Source organism: Antedon bifida, chromosome 6 (assembly GCF_963402885.1).
Source record: "Antedon bifida chromosome 6, ecAntBifi1.1, whole genome shotgun sequence".
NCBI classification, from domain to species: domain Eukaryota; kingdom Metazoa; phylum Echinodermata; class Crinoidea; order Comatulida; family Antedonidae; genus Antedon; species Antedon bifida.
In genome coordinates this window covers 22113372-22133160 of record NC_136231.1, presented here as the reverse complement: position 1 = coordinate 22133160, position 19789 = coordinate 22113372, and the positions used below count along the sequence as shown (strand labels likewise).

The window sequence follows — 19789 nt, the reverse complement described above, 5'->3', positions numbered from 1 at the left end:
ATTTTAAATTTATGCAGGAAAAGATAATACATATTCATTAAATTAAAATAGAACCTATAATACCACAATTAAAGACTATTCAAGAGTTACGGAATCCATCACACATTCGCAATTGCCTCATCTGTTTCTTATGAAATTCGGGAAGACAATCCAAAGTAATATCTATAGATTTATCTGACGTAATAGATTTAGATGACTAGTTATAATAATGAAATAATTAAAAATGTAATAACAACGATGACTACTTACAATTGATGAACATTTACATTGATATTCAACTCTCGTCCTCAAAAGTTAATTCGAAAATCTTACAATCACTCACAGCTATAAACAATTGGAATAATATTGATTCCGAGAAGGTTTAGAGAACAATAACGGCTATCACGATGTGTAGAGTACAATTACAATGGTGAACAGACGCAGCCTGTTTATTATATATTACGTCCTAAATAAACCGCAAGCAATATCATACCAAATTTAAGAGTAGGTATTGATAAACGAAAAGCAACATAAGACGTGACATACGCCAATTCCTGCTTAGATCTGATCTGAAAAAAATTGTCAGATACTGCATACACACTGATTAGTGAGATGCTGTGCTGCTCGACCAATGAGATTGCTAAAACCCGATATTATACAATCAAATATATACAATACTTGGATTTAGCTGAGTATGAATGTGCAAGCCTGATTGAGTCATGCTAGTCTCACTGCGGTCAGAGGTTCTCGTACCTGGATGATTCAACCTGTAAGTGAGTCGTAAAGCATCTATACAAAGGTGATTCAAAACAGAACATGGTAGTTTATATTAATTACTATTCAAATAATATACAATTAAAAATCACACACTACTAAAAAAAATAATTAATTATTAATAAATACAAAAGTATAACATAGTATAAAATTGACTCCTAATTACGAGAGGCAAGCCATGATTCAACGTTTCGATCTTTATTTGATCATCATCAGGAATGAACAATAATTCCAAGGGCAGAGAGTATTATAACTACAGTCTATTCATAAGTATGTAAATGAGATATAAAATTATAAATACTTTAAATGATATTTATATCGGTTTGAAGATGCAACTTGTAACAACGTTGTGTATTTTAGAATATTGTTTAAAATATTATTTTGTTTCATTCATTTAAGCCTACACACTTCCGTTAGTAAGTAACACTGACAATTTGTATTCATAGGGCATTTAAAAAAAAGTAATCTGCTTAAGAATCAAATTCATCTTTTTTTAATATAAGTAATAATACCCTTAGGATAATACAATATACTGTATCACGTCGAATGGATAATAAACAAACTGATGTTTATTATTATTAGTTTGGCTATATGCTGTTTTAATTTTGACTCCGATGCTCATATACTGGTATGTGCATTTTTAATGCGATTTTTTCATATCAAGGTTTAATAATTAAAAACTATTTCTATAGATATTGTATTATGAATTCATTGACTTTTCAAATATTGTTCATTACATAAAGCCATGTAACGAAAAACACAATGATTAATTACAAAACAAGAGGGTACGCTTGTTGCTCTTACTCCCTCTAGTAAGTAGGCTAGGCCTACACATGGATGACTCTGAAAATTGTATAATATCGTAGTTTTTAACTAATTAAATTTAGAGAGGGTGACATGTGGAATCAATCAGCGACTGAGACCTAAATTACAGGATCTACATATTCTTTCAGATGACAAAAACATGGTTTGCTTAGACTTAATCATCAAACATTTTAAGAGACACATTTTCAATTTGTTAATCATTTTTGTCAGTCGATGACCAATTTGCGAACACCCTCTAAATGGAGATAAGAAGGCATCATGAATAAAATTGGTCCAGTAATTTGCCATTCATAGTAGAATCAAATATTTAAATGTCAGTCAGTATGACATTAATAACACGTGATAGTCAAAGCGTTCTTGCTGTGGACGTGCGTTGTTTCATTCATTCATTTGATCAAAATCAACTTTAATAACTCTATTACAAGAAGAAAAATACAAGTAAATATTACAAGCAATACTAATACACAAGAAAAACAAAGCTTCTTCGTAATTTCTTTGGCCAGAAAGCCTATGTGTGTCAGGACAGTATGTCCGTTATGGCACAGAGGGATGTACAGAATGTATTGTCAGTGAATCCTTGCACCCACATATTTCAGAGATTTTGTAATCGTTTGTTATAAAGCTGAGGAGTCAATGCATTTTCATGTTTAAGTAGCGTTTCTACCGTGATGTAATTAAGAAAGATAGGTTTCAAGATTTTCCACGGTTTCTGACCATATTTGAAACGGGAAATAGCCGAAATGTCGTCAGCATAAGCCATCATTTCAAAAGTGTGTTCACCATTGTGTTCATGCTATAGTTTGAATGTCTGGAAGCAAGCAAGCGTAGGTCTAAAGCCATACCGGTAGCTGAAAACTAAGCATGGAGCACTTATTTTCAGGAGGGAGAGGATGTAGATCCAATCGACCGACATAGTGAGCTGTAGAGTCGCGTTTCCACGCGACTAGTACTAATAAACAATACATAGTTCGTTACGGCAGGCAAAAATCATTCTGCGTATAAAAAAAAACAAGACATTATACTGACTTCTGTAAGCTATTGCGTAGATAATCATTAACTTAATAATTCTAATGAATACCATACTTCAGTCCCGAGATGCAGCATATGAGTATGAATAGCTTTCTTCCATTTCCTGTTTTATTATTAGTTTTTCTAAATTAGATTTGTGTTTTATTTAGCGCACATCAAAGTGCGTAATTATGTTAAAGTTCAACAGATTGAATAAAAAAAAAGAATTGGCGCCTTTTATTATTGTTACCAAAACAAAAACATTCCTTCGAGATCGTTTAACAAGCGCACAATTGAACAACTACTTTTATGAATGTCTATTGTGAATGTATTGACAAATCCATTGTTTGCATTAAGTGCAATACACATAATGCATGTAATTCAAAATGAAATTTAATGCACGAACATATCGATATATTCCTTTTGTCATTTTATTTTGAAAAACGATATCAAGCCTTTGTACATTATATTGAAACGTAATAACACTGTAATGATTTAATAATTTGCATTTCTGGGAAAAGTGATGGCGATTCTGTTGTATGTTACTAGAAGTCATTAAACTTTAATTTTTGCACCTTGATGTTAATTGTAGTTTTGTTTTAAACGGCATGACAATTATTGATGAAATGGTATTTACGATGGAATTGTGATGCAAACGAAATCTTCACTTACGGCAATGCAGTTCATAATGCTTCCTAACGGCAATTTGAAAATATTGAGCTGATCTAAAGTCAACTGGATACATGAAGTATTTTATATTAACCGTGCCTTCTATATTACACGGATTTCAACGTAGTCAAATCGATATTTAACTAAACGAGGTCCCTTGATATGACTACAAAATCAAAGTCGTAAAGTAAAGAAATATTAGTAATTCAAACTGTCTGTTTAAATAAAATTACAATCATTGTTGAATCAGTGAAAATACAGTGTTGTGCAAAATGACTGCTATTGGTATTCGAGTCATGTTGCGCCATCTTTTAGTGTATTTCATATTTTAACAAATAACAAGTACAATGTATCCATACTATTTGATTGACTGGCCTATTGTCATCAAGAGGGCCCATTGATTGTCAACATGCGCTGTTGAGGGTCACCCTTCTATAAATAAGGTGTAATAATTTTTTTTTAAATGTTTGGTTATTTCGTTAATAAACTGCAGTTATATTCGTGCGAGAGGGTGCGTCACTGAAATATATTAGCAGTCTACTTTATTATAATACAGGTGATTTTATTTGCGAAACTGAAAGTAATTCATAATAATCTGCCACGACAAAGGTTAATTACACGCATGTCAATGAAAGGGAATGGAACGAAAGTAGACTATTTAAAGTTAGACTATTTAAATTTAAAATATTAAAAAGATCAAATTGTTAAAAACATTACATACACAAGGACTGACAAATGAACATACAAACACAGAAAAAAAAAATAAAATACGATGCTCGGCCCAATAAAAAACTTATTTCCGTTGGGGCCCGGAAATTGTTTTTAAAGAAAAGTTACTGTAGGCCTAAGAGGACAATCTGTGAATGCCTACATGCACGGACACTTTCTTATCTAACGTTATTAAAGTAGTTTAAATAAAAGTTTCAGAATAAAAGTTAGACACACAAAAATGACTCGCGGGTGATGTTTTTGCCAAGTTATCAAGAGATATGGAACTGATGGAAAATAGAAAATACCCACGGTTGGCATAAAAAAGGTAAATGTATTGTCACGAATATGATGAAAATGAAAGAATCGATTAAGAGAAGTACAGTACTTGACACATTGTAGATATGCGTTGCACATCACAGTATCGGAGTTGATCCATCATTCTGTTCTTATTTCCCGCTTTAGGCCTAATCCAACTTCAACTATATGGGTGTAATGCAATACTTGCCAACAACAACTATAAACTAAAAACCATGGGTTACACTTGTCACCTTTGATGTACTGTACTTTAGATATATTTTTTATGTAAATAAGCCTAAATTAAATAAAGCTAAATATGTTTAGTTATAATCATAGACCTACATACAGTATACTAGTTATGCAAGTTGGTCAAGTGGGTACAGATTAAACGCAAATTATCTTCTACGATGCGAGTTGACATAAGCGTTCGATGTTGTTTGAATATACATTCACACATGTCCAACTGATTTTTAAGTAACTCCTACGCACAACTAAATAAAATACATGTCACTTCCCACGCAAAGCACTGCGAATTTTAAATATACAATTGGTAGTTTAAAATATAATATATTCACAATTAATCTAGCCAGTTTATGATAACGCTAGGAAGATGATTTTGTGCGACATAGCGGTGATAATTCGGGCGTGAACAAATTACAAGATACATCATTGTAGGCCTAACCATGTTAGTTGTAGTCTGTTTCTTTTGATGGTCATTTTATTGATGATACGAATTCGTTTCAGTTTGTATTGTATTTGCAGTTTAAGTTGTTTTTTTCCGCTTGGTTCAATGGGTTTTCATTAATCCAACGAAGAAAGATCAAAGAGTTACCTTGCGCTTTCCATATTCTTACGGCTTGCAATGATTGCACCTGACCCGCTACTATTGAAATTACTGTATATAACACCTAAACAAATTCCTGTCAATTTATTGGACGATTGTGGGTCACATGGCATGCAACGGTCGTTTAATAGTTTGTTTTTTTTCGTGTACGAAAAAAAAGTCTTTTCGCGTTTGGAATTTTTTTTTAATAGCATTAATTTTAAAATCCAACAGCGCCGCCTATTTTGTACTTCCGCCGCGATGATTGGAGTGTGATCTCGTATCGCGACAAAAGTACATATTTGTCATTTTTAAACAAAAAAAACATCGTTTGTATGATTTTGGTGGGAACATCACACTTCAATATCCAGATAGACAAAAGAAACAATAACAAAATTAAACATTTATATTTGTTTACGATTTAACCATATCGCAACTCAAACGTTCGATCCTCTGCTGTGTGGTGTGAAACGCGCGCAAAGGGTCGTGTCAGTGGTGTGTGGCGGTGACTCTGCAGCCTATTGATATGCCTATTCGGGTGCCTAAGCTAGGCTAGCTACCTACACTACTAGCTAGGTAGGTATCGAGTCGGTCTGATTATTTTGGCCGCCGTTTATGAACGCCTAAATTCATGAACTTTTATAATTTACTCACCATCGTCTTTGAGTACAAGTGTTAGGCCGGTAACATCATTGTCTTTATTCACCAAAAATCACCGCGATCGTATTAAAACAGTTTTTAGTTCGATATGGTTGAATGATTCCAGAGCATCATACGTCATGTTTCTAGCTACTCTTTCGGGTCAATAGACAAGTCTGGCAAATCGCGAAATTTCTAGTAAACACACTGTGTAAATAAATCGTAAAAAATATAACTGTTGATTTTTTTTATTGTTTCTTTTGCTTATCTTGATATTGAAGTGTTTCTTCAAAATACCAGACTAAACATTTTGGTAAATTTAAGCTTACTACAGGTCAAAGTAGCACCTCTTGCATATTAACAACAGTGAAAACTCATGAGGTAGATTTTTCCATGCACTTGTGACGTCACAGCAATTTACGGCGACGGCTGCTGTACGGCGAGCGCGTGCGGCGTTATCGTAAATCTCGCGATTGTTCTGAAATCATATGTGCATCTCTGATACGTTGTTAAAATATGGTTCTCGGTCAAGTTGTCCTTTAAAGGTATGAATCTTTGTATACCACAACCAGAGGTTGGAATAAAAAAGTTTGATAGTGTAGACAGAGATTTATAATGAATGTAAAATTTCCTCCTCATAAACTAATTAAAACAACAATAAACAGATCATAAATCTATCCAGTATAACATTTCTTATTTTTATTAGGCCCAAATTAAAACAGTAGTAAATGCAGTAAAATGTATTTGTATTAGAATTATTATATATTTCTATCTATCATCACCTTGATCTTCTTGTTCTGTATTATCTATCTCTGTCTTTGTACCAATATTCTTGGCTATTATCTTTGTAAGTTTCAATGATTGAAGATATCTAGCCTCTCCATTCCAAGCTCTGAAAACCTCACATCCATGGACAGTCAACACATCTGGGACTTCTAAATAAAACAAATAATTTTTGTAAATATTAAATGATATCTTGTATTAAAATGTTGAAGTTTTATTTAGTAACACCAAACGAATATAATTTTGTAAAATCTGTAAAGTTCTGAAATGTAATGCTGTTATTGGTTGAGATTTATAACAGAATTACACATGAAAAAGACACATTGTCATATAAACTTTACAGGTACAGTAATCCATTTTACTTTACTTGAATCAATAAAACAAAATCATCTATCAGAAATATTTATGAGGAATAATGATTCTTAAATTTAATGCAAAAAATATAAATTAAAAATCAACTCTTACTATGAAACTGCAGTAAGATCATTTCTTATGAATTAATGCATTGAAAAACAACATTTAGTGGTTTACACATTGATATAGATGATATGTGTGGTCACTGGCATCATTTAAAATTTTCAATAAAAGAAGCAACAAACCCTTTTTTTCTTCTTTAAAATTTAAAAAAACATGTTCTGTAGTACTTTGTTTGGGTGTATCCATAACATAACAATCCCCTCCCATCAAGAAAAAAAATCCCAAATTAAAAAACAAGAAATTAATTATTAAAAAATCAATCACAGAACCGATAGCATTTTGTAATTTTGCAATGATACTAGCTACAAGTAAAATGGTTTTTAACGACAGAATAATTGGCCAACAGTAGGTGATCACTCTTTACAGACAATTATTATGGTTAATCCTAGTCCAAGACGCAAACTTAATTCCCATACCATTTTATTTCCTCAACAGTGTTATCAGGTGGTAATTTAAAGTCTTGAGGGGGAAACAGACATGACATAAACACAGGATATTGCGTTTTTTGATTTATATATTGTTGATTATCTTTTAACCTTTTATTTCTTGTATTCATAATGGCAAAATAGTAATATAAAAATGACAATTTATAGCAAGTCATTTAAATCAAAGTATTTTCTTTCTTAAATTTCATGTTCTTGAAAACAGATAACAATTAAAAGTGAAATAAAATTAAGGTTTAAAATGATTAGTAAGTTATTAAATAATATTTGTAACATATAAAAATGAGTACTAACTTCTTAATATCTTTATGATAAATTTAATTAAAACTTCAAATTAAAATTTTTTTTGTTCACTTAATATCTTTGTTTTCAAGCAACAGCAATTTTTTTAAAGGAATAATATTAAAATATGTTGCAGTGAATTGTAATTCTGGAATAAGCCTGTTAAGAACCACATAATAAAGAATAAAATTTGATTGTGAATCAATTAATAGTTTTATATCGCTTCATAGAATAACTTTTTTTCAAATTGTTTTGGTTGATTTATTTTGTTAAAACACAGTTTTTAATTTGTTGGTAGTGTTGGATAGTTGAGGACATTTGTTAGAAGGGTATATACTTATAAGTAAAATGGTTTGCAAAATTAGGGAGGAAAGCATCTGGCAGTTGTATTATCATTCCTACAATGTTTCTAAATTAAACATTCTATCTTAATAAAGAAATTAAGGCTGGTAGCAGAAATTACCAACCCAGTTAGACACAAGTATGTGCTAGATTCTACTTTATTACAAACAGTGCTGATTAAAGTAGTCTTATCCACTTCTATACAGGGATAATCAGTGCAGTTGAAGATATAACCAACCATAAACCAAATACTTGAGAATAAGGAACGAATAACATGACATTATTGACAGTTTCAACATGTTGAAGGCCAGCAAACCAGCAAACTATCTATTAGTCATGTTATGTAAATCAATATCCAATTCAGCTTTGAATGAATGGACATGGATGAAGAAGAAATAGAAATAAGAGGGAAAGCATGATGGAGGTGCTATGGAATGTATATACACAAACAAGAGCATATAATATTGTGACTAAAGAAGAGATTTAACCAATGTATTCTAATAACTATGGAGCACGAAGTTGGACAACCATTGAAAAAGAAATCAGTAACAACCCAATGAGCAATGTTTACAACTTGACAAAATCCAACATACCAAAAAAAAAGGAAGAAAGTAACCCAAGTTAAAAATAAGAGCATCATAGATGCTATATTCTGTACTACAGATGATATAAAATAAATCATTCCTATTGTGGCATGATTGCAAGGCTTCCATTTTCTTTAATATGTATTATCTCAACTCAAAGAAGTGACTGGTGAAAACCTTACCCAGCAAAAACGCAGATAATATCAATTGAAATTCTGTATTGATGTGTTATGTGCATATGTATGAAATTTTGAGTTTAGTGTACATTAAATTATTAACTTATTTCTGATGAATTAAAGGAAAAATTAATTTTAATTTCAAACTGTTTATAATAACAGATTTACTGAAATCACAGAAAAGTACAAAATTTTAAATAACAGATAACGCAACAACATCATTTAAGTCAAGTGTTATTCCTACAAAATTATTAATAGTAAATCCTTAAAAGCTTTTCATAGGATCCCTTTTGCTGATTTGCACAATCAGCAACTCAACATGATACAGTAATATAATCAATGCAATGGAATTTAATAAATACATGTAGTTTGTGAGCTGAATATTTATAAATACAGTATAATATTTTTTGCTTAAATTCCTCATAATTTTTCAAAATTGCATTGTGATATGTCTTAATTTACAGAGGACCCAAAAACAGCACAGGTTATTCTCTCTAAAGATATATAATAAAATACACAAATATTTTTACAGAGTTTTTATTATTATCATTAAAAAAATAGTCACAAAAATAAATAAAACATGAATAATATACCTAGCCCCGACAATTGATATATTTCTTTTTCTCTTGCTATGGTTGCGAGTATTACATCTTCTCTTGAAGCATGTTGGCGTCCTTTACGATGTTTCAAGCTTTTAACAATGTCAATTTGTTCTAGTTCCTCGTCAAATCTATGTAAATACCTGCCATTCCATAGAGTTAAAAGCAAATAAATGATTTGAATACATTCAGCAGACAATTTATGATAACTGGGGCTTTTAGGATTAATTGGCTATGAATGAATACTTCAAGAATACTATTTCTCAGAATTATATTCTTTAAAACATAAATGGCAAATATCCATCTCTTTGGTGTCTAACACTTTATCAATGCCACATTAAAGATGTATTGTCCTTTTGACTAATTCCAAAAAAATAAAAAATAAAAGATTTCGAAAAAAAGTGGGTCATTTTGAAGTATCATAATAGTTATTAACTTTCACCAAAATTTAACTGAAATGCAGGTGTTCAAAAAATAACTTTTGATACAGTGACTATTAGTTAACAGTATTTAAAATTTTAATTTCATACACATGGCAATTTTATTCATTATATTTCTTTTTTTTTTCACATCCATGTAAATTCTCATCATTATTAATTATTATTAAAATTGTGTTGTTTTGATAATAATATAATCATATATTAAAAATAAATACCAACTTTTCAATAATTGTATGCATTTCTTCTTTGCTAAACATATCTTTGTCAGGATCCAGTTCATTCTGAAACCATAGAAGCTTCTCTATAAGCGTACCTCGTTTTAGATTTGTCTCCTCCTGTGTTCTAACAATATGTTAAATTAAAAAGTAATTGTTAATGAAATTTGATAAAATATGTTCTAAATCTCTTGCATTATTAAAAGAACGGTAAATACAGTAGTACAACATTTTAACATTAAGTTTTTTGGGAATGCAAAGACAAGAATTTTGTATAGCTTATTCATGAATGTTTTTTAATTAATATGATACTAGGCAGGCTGTATCAAGTACAAAGAAAAATAGGTTGTTGATATATTTTTAGTTTGCTGGGCCATACAGATACAGTAAGAATTAAAATGCCTTAAGATAGGCAATAGCCTCACTGTATTAATTAGCAGTACAATCAATTAAAAAAAGTAACGGAAATAAATTGACAATGAATCAACATAGATTGGAAATCAGACACTCTGTTTAAAATGCCTTTCAAACTGATAATTGGAAATCAAGTCTCTTAGGGACAGAATTGGTTAATCATTCAACTACTCTAGATGCACAACATCTAACATCATCTGGAATTACATCCCTTGGGAACAGTTGTGAAAATAAATAGCAAGCGGCTTAGTAATCAACAGATTTCTGGTGGGAAAGGCAAGATTTATTAGAACATTTTGTACTATTTATTTCTCAAACACAAAACATAACTAACTTTAAAAACTTTTGAAAAAAATATAAAAACAGTCACAATCGTCAATTCAAAGTTATTATTATGAAATGTGTATTTCATACTAATTCGTTAAACACATGCTTCTTTTTGTTCCGTTACTTTGTAAAGCTGGTGAAACACTTGTTCTGCCTTTTTTGCATCTCCTGCCATCTATATCTATATTATTATTTATTATCTTGTTGTTAACTTTTGCTGAGTCAATCTGTTTATGGGTTTGGAAATTAAAGTTATTGCATTGTTTTCCTCACACCCAATATGCAGTTGAACATGGGTTGCAAAACATGAACATTTCTTCAATGGAAACTAACTAACCTGTTAATTCTCTGTTTACGAAGCACCTTAGCTCCTAATTTATTAGCCTTACGACTGTTAGGATGAACTAATTTCTGTGGAAAGTTTCGACTTTTCTTTTCTTTTGGCTGTAAGGAAATTGAAACATTCTATGAATTTATAAAAATACTGTTTCCATATTCAGAAATTAGATTGTAATAGAGTAATTACTAATATATTAACACTTAGGTACATTTTAAGATCTTTCTATTTGATTTTTACGTTTTTGTGGTATCAGTCTCTGGAGCCAGGTACACCTAACACTGCAACGTATTTAGTGGATTCCTGAAACCTAGCAAGGGCAAGCCAGTCTAATGCCCACTAATGGGGACTCTACGATTTACCTTGATCAACCTTACATTTCGGAGTCAAGTCCAACTGCACTATGTCCTGAGGCTAATTGAGGGAGCCAAGGTGGAAACAAGGATGTACCAGAATATTGCTCTACTCCTATACTCCTCCCACTCTTTCATATCACAAGCCTGAGCTACGCCATTACACCAGGAATCCCAAGGGATCCGGAGTGCTACATCATCTGCTCCAAGTCCTGGGCTTGCACCACCATCACAGGGAGGACAACCTGATATGCGACTGAACACTTCAATAGCGGCTACCCACATCTAATCAGCGTATAACGACCAATACACAAATTTGATATTAGCACGTTCAAGGTATTGAGCATGCGATAGACATGGGGGAGGCTCCAGCGATTAAGCAACAGCTCCGACTCATGCCACTTCATTTTGCTGGTGAAGAGGAGAAAGAAGCCAGCTACAAGCCAACTCTCTCTAACTGTCCAGCTACTTTCTCCCATGCCATGGGATTAGTCCTAAGGGGGTTAGTGTGGGACACTGTTTTAGCCTTATTTGACGATATCGTCATGCTAGGCAAAACCATTTAACCACCAAACAATTTAGCCACTGTCCTGGATAGATTTAAGAATATACCAACCTTAAACTAAAACTCAACAAGTGTGTTTTTTTTCATAGATAGGTGGAATTTTCTCCGAAACTGATGTAGATACTCCAACAAACCTGCTTGGCAAACTACCATAGAGAATTTATCAGCCACTTCACCATTCAGTTCGTGTGGGGGAGGACCAGCAGGTTGCTTTTGAATAACTCAAAAAAGCCTTGGTCCAACTTCCTGTTCTGTCAGAGGTCAATGAGGGATGCATGGTCACAGAGGCAGCAACGGCCCGATGTTGGGAACGGACTGCTCAACTGGACACACTCCAACATGCTGATGCTTGGACAGGAAATCAATCTGAACTCATGTTTGCAGCAGGTGGCAACCCTCACGGGCAGACACCAAACAGCTACATGGCCGGCCTCACCCGGGCAATCCATGACCACCCTTGGGGAGACACGGTAATGCATGAAAAGGAAATACGATATCTGTGTCCTCACCCATCCCTATGCTTGTGGGGATAAGGTATACGTGCTAGCCAGCCAAAAGAGTAAGTGTAAAAAGCCGTGTCCTCCCTAATTATATGCCGGACACTCTCTACTGCTCCTGCCAGAAACCATGGGCTGGATCATTCATAATTCAGTGTGATTATTGCGACGTTTGGTACCACATCGACGTGTACAAATGCAAAAATGCAGGGACTGAGAAGTTTCATCTCAGAGGACTGTCCGGTATCATTGGCTAATTGTTTTCATTTTTTTCTCCGTAGGTTGATTTGCGGCTCTACCGATATACGGCTGAAACAATGAAGAGAATGGGGGCCCCTATCCAAGAGGATGCACAGCAGTTACTGCTTGAGGCCCCGTGCACCACAATGCTGATGGAATCGCTGCCGAGATGGAGACTTCCCCCGACCAGGCCCAACTGGTCTCTCGGCTGCTTGTCGACATAAGGACTCTGGAAATGAAGGCAGCAATAGGAGGTGAACCGCCGGAGTGTGTTCCGTTATGCCAATAAACCACCCAGTAACTTGCTCCTCTGGCGCTGTCTGGTGTTGAACGCCCGACGCATGGGCCTCACCAAGATGGGTTAGCTGGTCGCAGAGGCTGAGAATGCCCTAGCTCAGTCATCTGCCACCCTGCCTGAGACTGCAACCCAGACTTTGTCTACCATCTCCTACTCTCCTTCCAAAAGGCAGGGAGTCAAGAAGATGGCGTAAAACAAGCCAAGAGCTTTTGACTCTCATACTCAAATAAGTTCTACGAGCCGAACCAGCCAGTCCAAAGACCAAGCAAGTAGAGTTGATTGGAGGTGTCGCCATTTTCTGCGATCCTCCCTCTTATCAGTTGGCTACATCGCCTCCGGCAAGATGGATTTTAGGTGGGGGTCGAGGTGCACTTCCCGTCTGAAGACCTTGGTGCGTTCTGGTGCAACCCAGGTGCTAGGGTAGATCGGCTTAGCATACTGCGTCCCACTTTCATACTAGTTTAGGCAAGAGAAAATTATGCTGCACTGTCTCCTGATGCAAGGTTTTTCCACCCAGGACCACTTAGCATGCAATCTGTCTAAGGGGCAGCCGGGAAGACCCAACTGGGCAGATTTGCTACCAGAACTACCTGTACATCTGCAGTTGGCTCACCGTCCGAGGAACATCCGTCGGTATCATTTCGTCAACGTTGCTGATGGCTTTTCCCCTGACCTACTTCGGCTTCACACATGTGGCTGAAGGCTTCAACACCAAGCAGAAGGAGGCGTGTCGGCACATATACCACACAGATGATTGCCGCCTGCCGATATAATTTGACAGGCCTTACTTCTCCGCCAGGTCATGAGTGGGCAGGTCACATCTTGTGTACTCAACTGCAGAGATAGTTGGGAGGATCTTAGGCTAGGATGCCGAGCAAGTCTTATACTTGACTCGGAAGAACAGCCGGGATCTCTTTCTGATGTTCTGAGGTCCGAACACGTAGCTCAAGAGAAGTCTTTTGTTTTGTTTGTAAAGCGTGACACGAGGTCGTGTGAGTTGCTCAGAAAGAGAGGAGTGGTCACTTTTTGGATTTAATAGTTGATGGGTATACACGTGTGATTAGTTACTACTACGAATGACTGCTACTATATTAGAAAGGCTAGGCATCACTCAGTCACTGGAGCCAGGTTTAATCCGTACACACACAGCAACAGAAAAGAAATTGTATGTGCAATCTACGCTGCGATGACTAGCAAGGACACCAGCCCCTCTCTAAGCAGGTAAGCCCTCCTTGTGATCATATATCACTCAGGTAATCACAACAGCACTAGGCCTAGAATAGTAATACTGTCCCACTACTACTACTACTACTACTAGACCTAGGCCCGCCTAGGAGGGCCTACTCTAGACTAGTAGTAGTACTAGTAGTAGAGGTTCCTTCCGGTTTGGGCTAGGTAGGGACATAGATAGAGCATGGAGGTAAAACATTAGTTTAATAATTGTATACCTCCATGGATAGATACTATAATAATACATTCTTCCTATCAAAAAACTAACCATATTGTTATTATAAAATCGTTCAAACTACTTGTTACATGTGCGACACGACCAAACTAAGACAGAAGGAATCGCGCCACCATCGTACCTCTCTACCCCTGATCTTCCGCTCGACTTTCTTCGACGATCGAAGAATAAACAACGATATCGCTCGATCGATCGTTTCCCCGAGCGAATCAAGTATCTCGACGAAATTTATAGATAGCCTAGCCTAGCTTCCCGCCTACATTTACATTTGAGTTGGTATGTTGGTTTGTTAAATACACATTGGGCAGTGTGACATGAAGCTGCAATTAAATTAGGCTTAGTTAGCCCCAGTGTGGACCTACTACTAGGCCTAGTAGGCTAGCTAAGCCTGGCATAGCTAGCTAAACCTCCTAGGCTAGGATTAGTAGTAGGCTAGGTATCGTAGAGTACTGACTGTACAGCTGTAGTAACTACCCTCCTATCCTAGCCTAGGTTTAGCTAGCTAGCCTAGGCTTAGCTAGCTAGCCTAGGCTTAGCTAGCTAGCCTAGGCCTAGTACTGTAGTAGGCTAGTAGTGATTAGTTGAGCCCTCTATCTTGCTAGCTACCTACGCCTAGCTAGTCATAAACAAATCCTTTGCAGATCCTTGCTGAATTAATTTACTTTCTGTTTTTTTAATACTATGGAGAAGACCCTCAGTCAGCTGAAAACCTACCTGGCCCTACTAGGCTAGGCCTACACGGTTCTTTCACATTGTTTATCAAAGTGGGTTCATGGAAAACGAAAATATCAATCTGCGCTTAAACCTTAAAATAAAATAACAAAATGTGGGGAATGCATTTAAATATTATAAAAAATAATTTGCATAATTTTAATTAAATTTTGTTTTGCACTGGTATTATTAGTACAATTTGTATAAATTTATACACTATATTATGTATAGGCCTATTTACATACTAAATATTACAGAATTACTCTTTACCGCCTGTAGAAATGGAGATTATTGCAGTGATCGGGGTTATTTTTGTGTCTATATGTGCAATGCTTAGCCAACTGGAGGTAGATTATGATCCGCTCATCGTAGATAAGTCAGTTGTCTTAGCCAGGACCCAGAAGCAAGTTTTCTACTATGTTGCTGATTTCCATAATCATAAAAAGGTACACTATATTTAAAAATCTTCCCACAAACCTTTTTCATTTTTAAAATTGTTGAAGTCTGTGTGTTGCTTTGTACGTTTGTTGTGATACAAATTTGTCCTACTGCATGCATCCATACACTGGATAAACAAAATTGTAATGTGAATGTTTATGAAATTTTACTGTTATAAATTCGACATACTGGATCTAATTAGAGGTCAAATTGTCGGGTAAATTCCCCACTTTTCTGTTTAAGTTATATACTTAATAAGTCTTATAATGTTTTTGAATAAATAAAATAAATAAATACACAAGTTTGCTAAATTTCAAAATAGGTTTTGAGGGGTTGTTCGTGGTTAGAAGTAATGGAGTATTAACATGTTATGTTATTTCTTTTAGGTTGTCTTATATGGAATATCTTTTATAGGTTCCAATAATATCAATGCAACAATTTCTTTATAGAACTACCAAATATATATATATATTGTAAACAATGAAGTAACCAAGTTTTCTGCTGTTATTTTATTTATTTATGCTCTACCTTGGTATTGAGCACTCTATCCTAACGGTCTGATAACTTCAACCTGAATATATATATATATATATATATACATAACTTTCTGTTTATTGTTTTGTGAGAAAATTATGGCAAATACACCATGTTTCATATAACCAATAACCAATTTTGATTTATTATGCAAAAAATTCCAGAAAATGATTGAAACATTCAGGTTTATTTACGCTGCAACAAGAAAAAAAATGCTTTACATTCATTAAATCTATGCTTTGTAATTAGATTGATAATGCTTATTTTATTATGCAATAAATGATGATAGGGATCAATATCAAAATATGAATTCTGAATACAGTATATGTTTTCTATGTATAATTATGTAGACAAAAATGTTCAGAATAGAAGGTTACCAATTTGTGTCATAAAAATGTATTGCAAAAATTGCAAACACAAACATGTGCAATAAAGTTCAAATTCTAATTAAAAATTTATCAATTGTTGCGGACTAATAAAAAAAGGCAATTTAATGGTGACAGTTTTGTTTAGTTTAATTTAAGGATGTACTATAATAAGTTGCTGAAGGCATTGTTTCAAATTAGAGCTTGCAAACAAAATGTATCAACAAAATAATGGTTGCCATTAACCTAAGATAACCCTCTTATTTTAGCCTTTAGCTTTAAACTCTGAAACCAACTTTTCTATAAAAAAAAAAACAAATTATAAAACAAGACAATGTAATTGCTGTTTATTCTGAGGATGATGTTAATATCTCCCTCAGTTCTACAGTATCTCTTCTGTACTCCCATAGAAATTAAGAAATTCGTACCTTGATTGATAAAAAAGCATAGGTAGCCAGATGTTTAGTGATTGAGATGTTAAGACAGGCAAAGCGTAGGCAATCGGCACAGGTTCAAGGCTCTTCTTACCCATACTGTAGGTGTTAAACCAAATGTTCTTGTAATAAAGACTTGCGCCTTTATTCTTCCTACCGTTGCCGTTGCAAGGTCTATATTACCCTGACAGTAGTGATAAATTTACATCATACAGTAAGAATTGTCTTTTTTTACTTTAGTGGATTGGAGGAATTAGTAAAACTGAAGAACTTGATGATTCCTTGATGGGAGAAGGAAAGCAATTCTATCAAATGGTCGAAACGCCCTTTGTTGGAGAAACCAAGCAGCAACTTGAGATACTGCAATATACTCCAACCTCAAAGCTAGTCTATAATTCAAATATGGAGTTGCTAAAACCAAGGATGGAATTAGAAATCACACCTGGAAATAAACCTGGCCAAACCCGGCTTACATGGAAGACATATTCCAGACGTAGAAGTTATTTATTTTGTGTAAGTATGTTGCTAGTAATGTACAGTACTACTAGCCCATTATAAAGAACCACTTTTTAGGTTAGTCTATCAAGTTTGCATGCATGATGTAATGAAAAAGTAGTATAATGACATTAGTTGTATATGTGCATTTTTTTTTTGTGTATGTGTGTTATATGAACACTTTAAACTGTGTTGATCTTTTCCACAGCTTATTATAGATACGAAAATGTAATTCAAACATACTTTCTGTTTGCAGATTAATTATTATTGTGATGTTGTAATCATTTTTTTCTCTTTCAGATGACAATTCTACCAGTTAGCAAGTACTTTACCAATGCCAATTTGAGGACAACTCTCTTTAATCTGAGAACTTTAATTCACTAAGAATATACACCAAATTAGTATTTATTTTAAGAACAGTGTTAAATACTTGAATTATGTTGTTATAGTCCTTTTAATAGAGCTGTGTGCATCTTTTTTAAAGTTTTTATTTAATTGTAATTGTATTGAAAAGTTTGTTTTAGCATACATGTCTTCATTCAAATTATGTTCTGAGAGGCTTGCAACCTGAATCTCCAGTTTCCAGAATCTCTGATAGAACAATTTGACAATGGTACCTGTCATTAGGATACCAGAAAATTTTATTTTATATATATACTATACGTACAGTGTTCATATGACATTTTTGGTATGTATTTCTTATGGTATTCTTTGTTTCAGTAATAGATTTTACTGTAATTGTTTTTCATATGCTCATACCACGATTTTGCTATGATGTTCTTGAGTAAAGCTGGCATTTTTTTCCAACCAGGCACATTAAGATCCAGTTTGTTCTTTATCTAGTGTGCACTAAAGATTTCTTGAAAGTTCTGTTATCCAGACAACATTGTCTTTGTCAGTGCACATGACTAATTTCTGTTTCTATGTCTTGTGTGCAGGTTTTATGCTTTTCTAAACAGAATAGCCAGCAGAGGCGTAACTGCTATCAGCACTAACTGGCTAAACCCAGAAAGAGTAACCGCGATCAGTTTGAATGATTCAATATAATATATTGCCACGACTAGTTACAATCAGTTCCAGTGTCGCTTGCACATCTATTTCAGTTCAGTTGCTTGAAAGTAATTAGCGTACATCAACTATGAGTGTCATAACACCTTCAAAAAGTTATCAGCATAAGCCTCCTAGACACCTATATGGTAAAGACCAACGCTAAATATGTTATTACATTTTAACATTAGTTACTAAGGAAATATATTGTATGTATATAACAGTATGTATATACATATGAAGCCAATTGTGGTTAAATACCACTTTAAACCAAATTGTGTTTTACTAAATATGCCTAAATTTCCATCACCTTGTGAAAAGTTAAAATACATTCCAATTTTTGCATAATATAGTTTTTATACAATATAGACTATGTATGAACTCATATTAGTTGTTAAATCTTATCTTTTATCCAATTTTTATGAATGGTATGGGTTAGTTGAGCATGTTCAAAATAATTATGCAAACTGAAATTGCCATTTACTATAATTAATTATGTAATTGTGTGTATCCGTTGTGTTGGTTTTAGTAACCCTAGTATAGTGAATCTGTATTATGTGCAATATTTTGTAGATTTTATAAACATCATCACATGTGAATCATCAAGAGTGTTTTGTTAATGTTGTAAAACTTTAATAATTATCTTGTGGTTTATTAATAAATAGTACAGTATTTAAATCTTTATAAAGTGTGTCCATCCAGTCTAGTCTTTCGTTGTTATTTAAAACAGTTTGGTATGCCGTGCGTTGTTATGCAAATGAGTGCAGGTGTAAAGGGGAAGATGGCATTGTTGTTAGTCATTCGCGGTGAACACGCCACAAAATTAAATTTAAAAGTTAAATTTTGATTTTGCTAATCTTTATTAGAAATTCAAATCATGTAAAGATACAATTTTCCGGGCGGGAACCTAGAAGCTCCCCTCCTTTAGTTTGCAAAAGTAATCTTGAAAAGAACCCCATGCGGAAAAGAAGCTTACCCGTTGAAAAGAAGCCCACCACCCACAAGAGTACTAAAAAATGAGGAACACATGGGCTCTTTTGGGGGTTTTATGGTGTCTATTTAATGGAAAAGTGAATGCCATACAAAATTTAAACCAAAAAAAACAATATTCATAAAAAAAAATATTCGTCGAGGTTCGAACCCCAGCTGATAGCACTCAAAACTGAGCATTACCTGTTGCACCACAAACTGAAACATGACTGA

The 19789-nt window shown here is 34.0% G+C and overlaps 3 protein-coding genes across 5 annotated transcripts in view; 1 reads left to right on the top strand and 2 right to left on the bottom strand.

Annotated features, from left to right (window-relative positions):
• Positions 1-5835, bottom strand: part of LOC144845024 (synaptotagmin-15-like) — a 45455-nt gene extending 39620 nt beyond the window's left edge. The window contains exon 1 of one of the 2 annotated variants that reach the window (XM_078702143.1): positions 5741-5835. The gene's annotated coding sequence lies outside the window, so the exon portion shown is untranslated. Of the gene's footprint in view, positions 1-249; positions 526-5740 lie in introns of those variants that run through there. The other variant, XM_078702142.1, reaches the window with a different exon arrangement.
• Positions 5836-6409: 574 nt separating this feature from the next.
• On the bottom strand, positions 6410-14742 carry LOC144845028 (translation machinery-associated protein 16-like). 2 transcript variants are annotated; one of them, XM_078702149.1, is made up of 5 exons: positions 14596-14742; positions 11145-11251; positions 10071-10193; positions 9406-9554; positions 6410-6660 (listed from the first exon to the last, which is right to left on the bottom strand). In XM_078702149.1, exons 1-5 carry the CDS (start codon positions 14596-14598, stop codon positions 6494-6496), a joined length of 549 nt encoding a protein of 182 aa, XP_078558275.1. In that variant the 5' UTR covers positions 14599-14742; the 3' UTR covers positions 6410-6493. The 2 variants fall into 2 exon arrangements, with proteins under 2 accessions (XP_078558275.1, XP_078558274.1); XM_078702148.1 differs by having other exon boundaries at positions 11145-11252; positions 14599-14622.
• On the top strand, positions 14717-19264 carry LOC144845030 (uncharacterized). Its single transcript, XM_078702155.1, has 4 exons — positions 14717-14838; positions 15553-15719; positions 17285-17557; positions 17840-19264. The coding sequence occupies exons 2-4, from the start codon at positions 15555-15557 to the stop codon at positions 17921-17923; spliced, it is 522 nt and encodes a 173-aa protein (XP_078558281.1). The 5' UTR covers positions 14717-14838; positions 15553-15554; the 3' UTR covers positions 17924-19264.
• Positions 19265-19789: the final 525 nt, after the last annotated feature.